The sequence below is a fragment of the Microtus ochrogaster genome, unplaced genomic scaffold (genome assembly GCF_000317375.1).
Source record: "Microtus ochrogaster isolate Prairie Vole_2 unplaced genomic scaffold, MicOch1.0 UNK3, whole genome shotgun sequence".
Taxonomy (NCBI): domain Eukaryota; kingdom Metazoa; phylum Chordata; class Mammalia; order Rodentia; family Cricetidae; genus Microtus; species Microtus ochrogaster.
This window is the reverse complement of record NW_004949101.1, coordinates 16,719,508-16,733,035: the sequence shown is the minus strand read 5'-3', so window position 1 is coordinate 16,733,035 and position 13,528 is coordinate 16,719,508. Positions and strand designations below refer to the sequence as shown.

Sequence of the window (13,528 nt, the reverse complement as noted above, 5' to 3'; positions counted from 1 at the left end):
AGAAACAAGACCAGGCATTAGCCAGGCTGATGGATCAGTGATAGAGTGCTTACATCACCTACACACACAACATTTTTATCATGAGCTGATAATTATTAAAGCTGCATGATGAACACATTGGAGTGATTATTCTCTGTGCTTTTTTACAGTTTATAATTTCTTATAACTAAAAAAAAAAGACAAATGGGATGGAACAAGAAATAAGGCTGGGATATCATTGGAAATATACCTCTCCTGGGCCTGCCTCTGAGGCCGGTGTATCCCAAAACTGTTCTGTCCTCTTCCTCTGTGAGCACATGGCATTTCCTAGGGTTTTATGCTCAGAGCAAACTCTAGAAATATCAGAAATCAGGATCAGAGCCCCTTCTCCCTTAACTAGCCTACCTACCTGGTAAAAGTAGCAACTGGCTGCCCTAGTTAGGGTTAGTATTGCTGTGATAAAATGCCACAACTTGGGGAGGAAAGGGTTTACAGGGCAGGAATCTGAAGGCAGGAGCTGATGCAGACAAAGGCTGTGGAGGGTGCTGGCTTGCTCAGCCTGCTTTCTTAGAGACCCGAGACCACCTGCTCAGGGATGACACCTCCTGCTGTGGGCTGGACCCTCCCACATCAATCACTAGTTAAGACAGTGATCTGCATGCTTGCCTACAGCTCTTATAGATGCATTTTCTCAATTGAGGTTCCCTCTTCTCAGATGACTTTAGCTTCTGTCAACTTGACATAAAACTAGCCAGCACAGGGGGCTTCCTATCTACAGCTCTCAGATAGTAGTGTGAGGCCTGTGAAGATGTCTCCAGTGGGCACAGCTGCACTGTCTCCTGCTCTTGCATCTGTCTGATAATAGTCACACCCTTCCATATCCAAGGGTGCTATATGAACATCTGTCTGTCAGCATCGTCTTTAGAGTGGCCTTAGAAAAGCCAACTGACAGTAGCAGTGATGCACTCTGCTGGGAGGAAGGGAGACTGTGAACCTAATTCTATTACAGGAAGGGATCAGAGGATGCTGAAAGTCAGTAGACCAGAAAATAATGAAAACATGGGGCTGCTTAGATGACTCAACAGTTAAGAGCACTGGCTGCTCCTCTTCTAGAGGACCTGGGTTCAGTTCCCAGCACCCATGTGGCAGCTAACAACCATCTGTAACTCCACTTCCAGAAGATTCAGTGCCGAGAGAGAGAGAGAGAGAGAGAGAGAGAGAGAGAGAGAGAGAGAGACTGAGCCTGATGAAGGCTTTTGAAACCTCAAGGCCCACAAAGAGGCACTTGTTTTTCTCACAGTTAGCCTTTCGGTTCTTTTTTGTTTATTTATTTTTATTTTGGTACTAGGGCTTAAGGGTGAGCATGGTGCTCCACCTCTGAGAATACTTTCCAAGCCTTCTTTTACATTTTATTTTGAGACAGGGTCTCTTAAGTTGCCCAGGCTGCCTTTGAACTCCCCTACAGCCCAGCTAGTCTTGAATTGCGATACTACTACATCATCCTCTCTAACTGGAATATAGGACTATGCCAACAGGCCTGGTTATGCTTTTTTTTTAAATAGCATTTTAAAAGAAAATATTTATTTTTATTTCCTGTGTATGGGTGTTATTCCTGCATGTATGTGTGGGCCAGATGCATGCCTGGTGCCTGCAGAGGCTAGAAGAACTTGTCAGATCCCTTGAGCTGGAGTTATAGTACAGATAAGTTGACTGTGGGAATTGAACCTGGGTCCTCTAGAAGAGCAGCCAGTGCTCTTAACCATCTCTGAACCATTCCTCCATCACCACACCTATACTCTTTGATACTTTAACCAAGTATATATATAATTACCTGGTTTTTTTTTTTTTTGGTTACTTTTCTATTGCAACCTATAGAAAAAAGCATTTATTTGGGCCTCACAGTTGGAGAGAGTTAAAGCCCATGATCACGATGGCAGAAAGTATGGCAACAGATAGGCAGGAATGGCCTGGGCAGTAGTTGAGAGCTGACATCTTGAGACATAACTATGAGACAGAGCTAACTGGGAATGTTGTTTTGCTTTTGAAACCTTCAAGGCAGTGACATACTTCCTCCAACAAGGCCATACCTCCTAGTCATTCCCAAATACTTCTGTAAAGCTGGGGACCAAATATTCAAACAGAGGAACCCATGGGATTATTTTCATTCAAATTACTATATTCATTCCCTGGGCACCATAGGCTTGGGATCACATTATAATGCAAAAATGTATTTAGTCCAACTTCCGAAGTCCCCATATTCTTTCAGTCTCAACTGTTTAAAAGTCCAAAGTGTCTTCTGAGACTCAAGGCAATCTCTTAACTGTTTAACCTCTTACAAAAGCAAAAAGCAAATCACGTATTTCCAGCATACAATGGCACAAGACAGTACCATTCCAAAAGGGAGGAATTGCAGCAAAGTGAGGAAATACTGGACCAAAGCAAGACCGAAACCTAGCAGGGCAATTCTTTCCTTTGTTGACGTAAAAACCACAGCTCTCATCTTAAAGGGAACAAAAGATATTTTATTTTGGAGTCATTTAAGTGACCATGACCCAGGAACACAGATTTAGGTTACCCCAAATTCCATGTTCCAACATAGAAGGTTTTTTTGGGGGTGGGGGGAGGTACAGTTTTACAGAACAAAGAAAATTATAAATAAGGCAAGTTTAAGACACATTGGTGAGTGCATCAGAGAGGCGGGTACAAGATGGGAGGAGGTGTCTGTCTACTCTGTAGGCCCAAGATGTTATCTGATGACATTAACTTAGATTGGTGGAAGCAAGTGTTTTGCTAAGTTAGTAGCTTCTAAGAGGTTTTTATTTATTATCACCAGGTGTTAGTTCAGATACAGAGTAGGGCAGGAACGGCTGGCTGTTCCAGAAGGCTAGAACTAGCTCACAATAATTAGCCTCTGAAGCTACAAAGATCCAATCTTTCCACAGTTCTGAGATTCCAGTCAGTCCCAGTCTCTACAGACACAGACTTCATCCAGGAGTTTTTGGTTTTTGTTTGTTTGTTTCCTGGTTCACAGGCAAAACCAGCTTCTTTTCAGGAATTTTCACTCCCACCTTCCAGTTTTGCTGACAGCAGCACCTCTCTCTCTTGCACTGGTTCTAGTCACTGTCTGCAACAACTCTCCTTAGTAGATGTCTCGTGGATCTGGCATCCCCAACAACTTGGGATCTCCTGTGCAATCCATGCTTCACGTTCACAGCTTCACACAATGGCCTTTGTTGCTTTTTCAAGCAGGAAATTCCTCAGGACTTTTCTTTTTACAACTTGGAAGCTTAGCTGGGCAGCGTTTTCAACTTACTCAGATAAATTTGTAGGACAGGGGCAAAAAGCACATACATTATTGCCATGATATTCTAAGTGCTATCTAGTCCAGTTGGTAACATTGCTCCCCTCTGAAACCTCTTGTGCCTCACGACTATCAGCACCGCTCTCTTCCCAGCTCCTATGAGGGTGTGAGGATGACCCAGTAAACCCCACTTACAGCATTTACCTGCTTTTCTACTCCAAAGTCTCAGAGTCACATTCCCCCAAAAGCAGCTTGCTCAGCTCTATCTATCACAGCAATAGCCCCCTTCCTGGGACAACTTATGTCTTGGTTACTTTTCTCTTACTATGTACATGTCATAACCAAGGCAGCTTATAAAAGAAAGCATTTATTAGGACCTACAGTTTCAAAGGATTATAATCACTAGTTATCATGGCAGGAAACATGGCAGCAGGAAGACAGGCATTGTAGAGAGGAATAGCTGAGAGCTCACATCCTTATCTGAAGTGTTTATCTAATTATTCTTTATCAATAAAAACTCGAGAGTCAGATATCAGGGTAGGAACCTGAATGATTAGAGAAGTAGTGCAGAAGCAACCAGTCACCCCCACCTCTCTTTCTCTCTCTCTCTCTGGTTCCTTTATCCAAAAAGGCCCAGACCCTCTCAAAGCCCCACCCTACTACTCTTGTGTCTCTCTGTTCTCAGTTCTCCAAAACCTCTGTAGTTAATTTTGGTCTGCTAGTAGCTGATTCAATAGCTGATTTGCTCTCTGATTCACAGCAAATTTTATTGGCAGTCTTGAGAGCATCAGAATATTATCAAACTATCACATGATATTTCCCCCTTTTGTCTAAATAAAGGTTTTAACTCTGACACAGAAAAACTGTATACAGTAAGAACAATTATCAGGTAAGAACTACAGCCACAATTCTCAGTCCATTTGCTCTTGGCAAATTTAGAGAAAATACTTCATTATCTATCCTATCTTGGCTAGGTCAAAGTTTTGTATCTAACTCACTATCCTAACTTGTATTACCAACCTAAAACTATTTTTTCAGACCTCAAAACATTTTTTTAGCCGGGCGGTGGTGGCGCACGCCTTTAATCCCAGCACTCGGGAGGCAGAGGCAGGTGGATCTCTGTGAGTTCGAGACTAGCCTGGTCTACAGAGTCCATTTTTTTTAGATAAACAATTTAAACTTTTATGTCTGTCAACCTTATATACTTTGTTTTTTGAGTTTCTTTTTTTGAATTTGGTAACAAGGAAAACTGTAAAACTATAACTATCTAGTTTTCAATCTCCATCAGAGACCCAAGAAGGATAAAATATTATTTGAGTGAACAGAAAGTGCAGAGCAAACAACTTCCAAAATTATAGAAATGACAGAAACAGCTGACTGCCTGAACAGCCACTGAAAGTTCCTGTGTAACATTGGGGCATCCATCTTTGACCTTCAGGACTAGAATATCTGACAGATTTTTCTGTGAAACAGGAATTTTGAAGGACTGTCCCAACTTGTCTTGGCAAAGTTCAGCAGTCTTTGTCTCCTGCATGTCCAACTTGGTCAGCATACTGTCAGCAGTTGAGGCAAGGGCAGTTTCTTTGCCTAGTTGCTAACTTTGGCTACAAAGAAAGCGACTCCATATGGAGATTCTTCAATGCCCACCATCCCCTTTTGAAGTAAATTGATGCTGCCAGAAGCAGATGTGTCTCATTGTCATGAAAAGCCTAATGGTGTTAAAACATCTTAAATGCCATATTTTGTAGGTCTCTGAAGTGTTTGAAGACCACCTATCTAAAATATAACTGTTGACCTTGAAAACTTACCTAACATGACTACAAGTTTGCTTGTTATAGGTGACTAACTACTAACCTGCATTTCTTTATTATCCTAAATAGCTTGTAATAATAACTTTCAAGAACTAGAAATTTATATTAAATTGTTACATGAGCTGCACAGGTATAATACCTTAGACATAGAGTAGAAACATAGACATAGTATGTTCTAACAAAAATAATCTTAAATTTGTATCAATATACAAAAATACCTTAAACAAAAGTAGAAACATATATACAGTATAACAAAAATAGCCTTAAATTTGAATCAGTATAAAAAAAAATCCATGCCAGTGTAAAATATTTAAAACTAGTAGTTGCGTTTTTGCTTAAAAGTAGATTCAATAATCTACCCCCTTTATCCTATCATTTCTATATTTCCCATTTTGTTTTCAGAATGAGATTCTTGAATCTAATCTCCTTTATTTAGCTTTTTTTCCTGACCATTACCAATAACAACCCCCTAAATAATGACAAATATCCATAACTCATTGAATGACCAAAAACCACCTACCCCACCTCTTGGGAATGTGGGTGTTATATATTCTAGATTGCTTCCAGTTGTCTGGGGGACAACAGCATCTCTAGGGGACCCTGAGAAAATAGAGATAATGGTCAAGTCTTGGGAGGGCTAGCTGTATCATTTGTTGCCAGTCTCCATGTAATGGGAAAGTATAGGGCTTATCTGAAGTCCTGTCTGGAGTGGTGCATGAAATTGGACCATCTCACCCAGGAGCAGTTAGTAGTCCAAAGCTGATCTTTGGATGGTGTTTGTCAGCTTTGTGACATTACCACAATCCAGGTGGAATCATTGTTATGGGGCCCCCATCTTTCAGTTTGAAGACTTCAAAGGTCATTGTTAGGAATGGTCACATTCACTGCAAAAAAAATTAAAATATTTTAAATGTCATATGCAGCAGATCTCAGAGAGGTTAAAGGGCCAGAATTAATTAAGAACATCTGGAGTATACAAACTTAATTCCTAGTTGTCTGATAGAGACTCAAGCCTGAAATCATGTACAGGAAGCTAGATGAAGCCTTTTTCTAGAATTAGTATTCTTTATGCCCATAATATCATGACAGAAAGTTTGAATACATATATACATATTAATCTTATAAATTTTGAGATAATATTTATACCTTAAGAAAAGCTTTAAAGTGTCAAAATAAAACCAAAGGATTATAAAGTTAGTGGCAATAGACTAGCCCCTTAATTTTGGTTTTTCTTCTGTCCCATACCAGGTGGCTGTTGTGACAGTGTGACAGAGATTTTGGATTTTCCTTTAACAACATGCTTGGACTTAGAGAAGGAGAGAGCCATGCTCCAACTCCAAAGCCAGCTTTAATTTTTAATTGAACTGGGACTGCAAAAAGACCATTTGTATTACATGTTTGTAGAGAACAGCAGAAACAAACATTTGGGAAGATTTATGAAATTTTATCCTGTTGGAAATGTGATATACTATTAGTCCATTTTACTCTTTTTCTTGGGGCATTTTCTCTGGATGATTCATCCTTTTTTCTTCAGATGTCTCATTTGTCCAGTGGTCTTCAGATTCCTTAGTTGGATGCCTTCATTCTCCTGGAAAAACAAAAACAAAACCCTGCCTTAACACTGACTTTGGGGAGTTTCCCTTTTTGGCAAGTCATATGTGATCAAATGAAAGGTATTTGTTAGTCTTATAAATTAGTTTGTGCCATGAGGTGGTGGCACACACCTTTAATCCCAGCACTCTGGAGGCAGAGGCAGGAGGATCTCTGTGAGTTTGAGGCCAGCCTGGTCTACAAGAGCTAGTTCCAGGACAGGCTCTAAAGCTACAGAGAAATCCTGTCTCAAAAAACCAAAAAAAAAAAAAAATTAGTTTGTATTGAATGGTCACACTGTTTGATAAACTGTTACCTCTTCTAATGAAGAGGTCTCTCCTGTCTGTATCTAATCTTTATCAACTTTGATGGTATCCATAGCTTTTCTTCTCCTGTGGAAACAAAATCAAAACCTCTTTCCCAATGTAACACATGTCCTGGTTTCCATTCTGAGGTCAGAACATCTTTAAAGTATACAGGCTGATTTAATACTGTAGTTTTTTTTTTCTATTATCCAGTGTCTCTCTGCAGCTGTCATTCCTTTCTCATTAGCGTTTAAAATTTTAAAGTTAATAAAGTATTGTGCAGTCTATCTGTGGGGGTCTTTATTTCCCCTTTCGATTTATTAAGCATATTTTTTAGAGTGTAATTAGAACTTTCTATAACTGCTTGCCCTGTAGGATTGTGTGATATACCTGTAATATGCTTTATGTTGTAATATGAAAAACCTGTTTCGTATCACTAGAGACATATGCTGGAGTATTGTCAGTCTTAATATGTACAAGTATTCCCATAATGACCAGAACTTCTAATAAATGTGTAATTACAGAATTAGCCTTTTCAGAACTTAAAGCAATTGCCTATTGAAATCCTGAATATATATTCATGCTACATAAACATATTTTAATTTTCCAAACTCTATAAAATGAAACACAGCCATTGGCCAAATTTCATTTCTTTGAGTACCCTTTAGGTTACTTCCTACAGATAGTGGAGTTTGGTTATACAAAGAACAAGTAGGACATTTCCCTATAATTTCCTTGGCTTGTTACCAAGTGATAGAAAAATCTTTCTTCAAATCCTTGTTATTAGCATGATGTTTCTTTGAAGTTCTGAGGCTTCTAGAGTATTTACTACCAATAGCTGATAAATTTCATCATTACCTTGTGCTAAAGAACCTGCCTGGTAGACCCGTATGGGATCTGATATGTGTTATATATAAGAGATAATTTCTCTGATTATTTCTTTTAATTGAATAAATAACAAAGTTAATTCTGGATCATTTGGAATAAGTTCAGCAGTTTCAATATGTAAAATAACCCTTTTTGCATATTGAGAGTCAGTAACTATATTAAGAGGGTCTGGAAAATCTAATAATATCATTAGAATAGCATAGAATTGTGACTTTTAAACAGAATCATAAGGGATTTAGCCACTTTATTTAAATTTCCTGACTTATAACCTGCATTTCCTAATTTATTTGCATCAGTATAGAATGTAGGGGCTCCTGAAATTGGTGGACCCTGTTCAATGTGAGGAAGGATACAATTAGTTCTCTTTATAAACTAAAGTCTCTTGCTTTGTTATATTTGTTACTAATCTGTTCCTTTTTGTAAGAGGAGCAACAGGCCACATCCTGCCACCCAAAATAACAACACACAAACTTAATCCCCAAAATAACAACACACAAACTATATTCATTTAAATCACTGCCTGGCCCATTATTTCTAGCCACTTATTGGCTAATTCTCACATCTCGATTAACCCATTTCTATTAATCTGTATTTCACCACCATGTCATGGCTTACCGGGAAAGATTCAACATGTCTGACCTGGCGGCTGGCTCCGTGGCGACTCTCTCTGACCCTGCCTCCTTTCTCCCAGCATTCTGTTCTGTCTACCACGCCCATCTAAAGGCTGTCCTATCAAAAGGCCAAGGCAGTCTCTTTATTCAACCAATGAAAGGAACACATAGAAAGAAGACCCTCCTACACTACACCCCTCCAAAAATTACTACAAACTCTTTGCCAGTGTTCATTTTCTGTTCATTTTTAGAAAATTTCAGCATTAGTAAAAGGCACCACAATTTCTACTGGGTCTATTCCTGCTAATTGGCAAAGTCTTCATTTTTCTTTCAGAATCAGTTCAGAAACCTTTTCTACATAGGTCTTTAATATTTTACTCTGTTTATGTGGTAAAAAGTATACATCCTAAGATATTCTCTCTGAATTAAAATTCCTGTAGGGGAATGCATAGAAGGTAAAATGAACATAATGTGATCACGCTCTGGATCCCAATGATCCACATGTACATCCTGTATTGTTTTGTACCAAAGCCAATTCTCTGTCAGCCTCAGCTGGTAGTTTTCTTGGACTATTTAAATCCTTGTCACCTTTAAAGTTTTAAAATAAATTACCGAGCTCTCGAGTTGTCAATCCAGATGTGGCCCATAGCCATTTAATATCTCCCTGCAGTTTTTGAAAATCATCAAGAATTCACAATTGTTTTTTCATGATTTGTACTTTTTATGGTTGAATTTTTGTAAACCTCATGTATCCTAAGTATTTAATAGAATCTCCTGTCTGTATTTTTTTCAGGAGCAATTTGTAATCCCTAACAAGGCAAAATTTTCCTTACTTCTTCAAACATATTCTTTAAAGTATTTATATTTGAATCAACTAGTAAAATATCATCCATATACAAGCAAATATAGATTGAGGAAACTTTATGAATTGCTTCCAGTGACTGTTTGACAGAATATTGACAGAGGTAGGGCTGTTTAACACCCCTTGTGGAAGAATTTTCCACTGATAACTCTTAACAGGGTGGGAATTATTAAAAGTAGGCACTGTGAAGGCAAACTTTTCTCTATCCTGTTCTTGTAAAGGTATAGTTAAAAAGCAGTCTTCTCCATCAATCACTATAATAGATCATCCTTTAGGTAATAGAGAAGGCAAGGGAATTCCAAGCTGTAAAGAGCCCATTGACTGAATGACCTCATTAATAGCTCTTTGATCTGTTGCCATTCTCCATTTTTCAGATTTCTTTTTAATGACAAATATAGGAGAATTACAAGGACTGGTTTATTTTTCAATATGTTGAGCATTTAACTGCTTACTATACCAGCTGTTCTAATGCCTGTAATTTCTATGATGTCAAAAGCCAGACAGGCTTGTTAGTTAACCATTTTAAAGTTAGGGCTGTTGGTACCTTTGAAAGATCAGCTGCTGTCATGCCCTGCTTATATATAGCCTGAATACTCGTGACCATTCTTGATAATGTTTTTTAATACTTTTCTCAGAAGCATACTATAGTTTGTTTTTGAGATTGGAGGAATGTTAATCTGGGTTTTTCATTGCTGTAACATCATATTTTCATAAATTTATTGCTATGTTAGCCATGTATGGCTTTAATTTTCCTATCCTTCCTTCTGGCCCTGTACACTTGACTTCTCTTGCACTTTGTTTTATGTGAGATAAAGTTCCAATCCCTAGAAGCTGAACATTTACCTCCTAAAGAGGCTAATTTGAATACCAAGATTTTGGTGCAGTTATTATTAAATCTGTCCCTGTGTCTACCAAACCTATGTCTACTCTCAATTTCAGTGCCATTTATTTGTTTTGTGGTTTGTTTGTTTGTTTTTTGAGGGTTTCTTTGTAGCTTTGGGGTCTATCCTGGAACTAGCTCTTGTAGACCAGGCTGGCCTCAAACTCACAGAGATCCACCTACCACTACCTCCTGAGTGCTGGTATTAAAGGCGTGTACCACCACCGCCCGGCCTTATTTGTATTTTTAACTTTGGTCTTTCATCATCTATAGACAGTTGCCAAAATACTTGTTTATGCTCTCTCCTGTAAGTTTTGTTTTATCAAATGAGGCACTTCTGTCATCCACAGCAGTATGGTTTTTCACAACAGGCAATTAAGTCTTTTAATTGCCCTGTAGAGGAGTTGCCCCCACGCAACAGGGAAGATTGAACCAAATTTGACACAGGTACCTGCAAGATTTACCTTGCTCCTGCCCCATGTTGATCTGCACTCATTAGTCCAGTGCTGGCCTTTGCCATGCCTTCTGCATATTCCAGAAGGCTAGGGCCTTCTATTTGGATTGTCTCTAGAAAAAAACATTGTTCTTAAGAATGCCTTGCCTACAGTCCCTTTTCAGATGATCTGGTTTACCACATTTAAAACATCTAACCTTTTGGTTTTTCTTAAAATTTTTAGAACTCACTTCTCCTGTCCAAGTATCATCATAAGTGTGAGATCCAGTATCACCTGATTTCATGATCCACTCATCTATTGATACTGATCTTGCCTTTAAAGGCCTAATCACCTTTTTACATTCTGAATTAGTATTTTTTAAAGCCATAGATTCAATTAGTGTTTATCTAATTTTTAGATCTGATATCATTCTATTTTCAGTTGAAATCAGTCTTTCTAAAAAGCCAGTGAAGGCTTCTTTTGGGCCTTGTATAATCTTGTTTTTCTAATAAACTTGGGCTACTCCTCCTCTGTGTGTGAATATTGTTTCTAGTTTTATTAGTAGGTCTTTCTAAGTATTATATCTTAACAGTCACTTTTTATATTTGGCACTGATATCAAACAACTTTTTTAATGATAAAATATGAATTACCAAACTGATAGTGATTATAATTGACATTATGTTAATCTCAGATATGTTGATTATTCTTTCATTTTAATGTTCCATTTTCAAACTATCTTTTGTAGAACTATACAGAGATCTAACTCTCTGCATTGTAATATTGTTCCCCATTCTTAACATGGGGGAAAAACTTTAAAAAAAAATAATTTGCCCCTTAAGGAAAAAAAAAACTTATTTTCCCCTTAAGAAAAAAAAAAAACAACTAATTTTCCCCTTAAGAATTCCCAGGTGAGCAGAGCAGAATTGGGGTCCGTGATGTGAAACTCCCAATGAGTTAATAAAGACATTAAATTTAAAAAAATACCCAGGAGGTGTCTCACCAGATCTGCTGATGATGACAGGAAAGTGTGAGGCTGGCTGTCACCACACCACACAACTGGCGGAGAATATGTGGTTCATGGTCTGGCTGAGGGCAGCTGCAGCTGCTTTTGTGTAGCTGGGGTCTAAGAGTGTTTGGTGGGGGCTGCATCAGTAGAAGCTCAAGTGGGCATCAAGGATACTGACTTGGTGTGGCAGTGGCCCAAAGAGGGGGTCAAGGGGAAATCTGAAACCCATGGGGGGAGGGAGCCAGCCACTTGAAAAGCAGACACAGGAGGACATAGAGAGGAAGTGAGGACACAGGACAGTGCTAGCTGCTGGTGAGCAGCTAACTCCAGTGGCCTTTGGAGCCCAGGCACCTGTGGAGTTTGAGGCTAGGGATGGGCGGCAGCTGGAGGCTGTTGTAGAGAGGCTGCAACAGGAAAATCCCAGCTCAGAGGCCCCGGGGAGGAGGAAGAAAAGCCAGCAATGGCAGCGCTTAGGGGACTGCAAAGCCATGAGCAAATGACTACCTTGTGATCTCATGCCCTGAGTTGGACACCAGAAAAGCATTTATCTAATTATTCTTTATCAATAAAAACTCAGGAGTCAGATATTGGGGTAAGAACATGAACAGAGAAATGGCAGAGAAGTGACCTTCTCTCTCTCTCTTTCTCTCTCTCTCTCTCTCTCTCACACACACACACACACACACACACACATCTCTCTGTCATTTCTCCATCCAAAAGGGGTCAAGACCATCTCTAAGCTCCACCCTGCTACTTCCTTTTTTTTCTGTCCCTAGTCCTCCCAAACCTCTGTGGTTAATTTTGCTCAGCTAGTAGCTTGCCCCACCCTCAGATTCAAAGCAAATTTTATTGTCAGTATCAGGAGCTTCAGAATGTCACACAGCATTTATCCATAAGTAGGAGGCAGAGAGAACTAACTGGGAATAGCATGGGCTTTTCAAAGCTCAAGGCTCACCCCCAGCCACACACTTCCTTCCCAAGCATTTCCACCAACTGGGAACCAAGTATTCAAACCTATGAGCCTCTGGGGCCATTCTCATTTAAACCACCAAAAATTTTAAGTTAGTAATATATGTGATAAAGAAAATGGTGTGGAGATTCTGGAAAGTAGCTCAAAGCCATAGGAGGGGCTAAAAGTAAATAGACGTTAGTGTGTTTGGCAGATGTTTATTGGCATCAGCTGGTTTGGCAGTTCTGACCAGAGCTGAGTCATACGGTTTTGGTTCCAACACAAACCAGCATTAAGGCAGGTGTCGTGTAAGGTCAGGTGGTGGTTACTGGGAATCAGTGCTGGGCTGTGGTCACAACACAGAGATCCATATGGAATTTTGGCTGTGAAAAATAAAGGAAGGGCATCGATGTCAGGCAGGTCACAACTGCTTGTAATTCCAGTCCCAGAGTTTATCTGGGCTCATCTCACATGCACATACTACCCCCCCCATATACACACCCATAATTAAACATAATAAAAATAAAATGTTTAGCATTGTAAGAGGGAAAAGAAGTTCTTTTGTTTCACAGGAAAATTCTTAAGAGGTGATAACCCAATCCCAGTTTACAGTATACTCCACTAGTGTACACAGACGCTACCACTCTTGGCAAAGCTGAGACCTATGGGAGGACCCGGTCCTCCCCTAGTTTTCAGCCTTACAGTGGTCAGAATTCTGCTGCAAGAACAGCATGGTCATACCAAGACTGCATGGCAGGCATTCCGACTCGGCTCTCTCCGGACCTGATGTGAAGGGTATATACTTCTGAGGTCTTCAGAGCCTTCAGAAGATTCTGGAGTCTATGGGTGTTGGTCCAGGAAGGCTCTCAGCTGCAGGAATGGTGTTTAGAAAGCCAGCCAGGTGAATGAA

General features: G+C 39.5%; 1 protein-coding gene across 2 annotated transcripts in view; it reads left to right on the top strand.

Moving 5' to 3' along the window:
- The window catches only part of Atrn (attractin), a 148,019-nt gene that overhangs the window by 113,327 nt on the left and 21,164 nt on the right, over positions 1-13,528 (top strand). Inside the window, exon 25 of one of the 2 annotated variants that reach the window (XM_013353177.2) lies at positions 6,340-6,862. The exons of the other annotated variant lie outside the window; for it this stretch is intronic. Within the exon in view, the coding sequence (XP_013208631.1) occupies positions 6,340-6,360 (21 nt within the window). The 3' untranslated portion in view covers positions 6,361-6,862. Of the gene's footprint in view, positions 1-6,339; positions 6,863-13,528 lie in introns of those variants that run through there. 2 annotated transcript variants of the gene reach the window in all.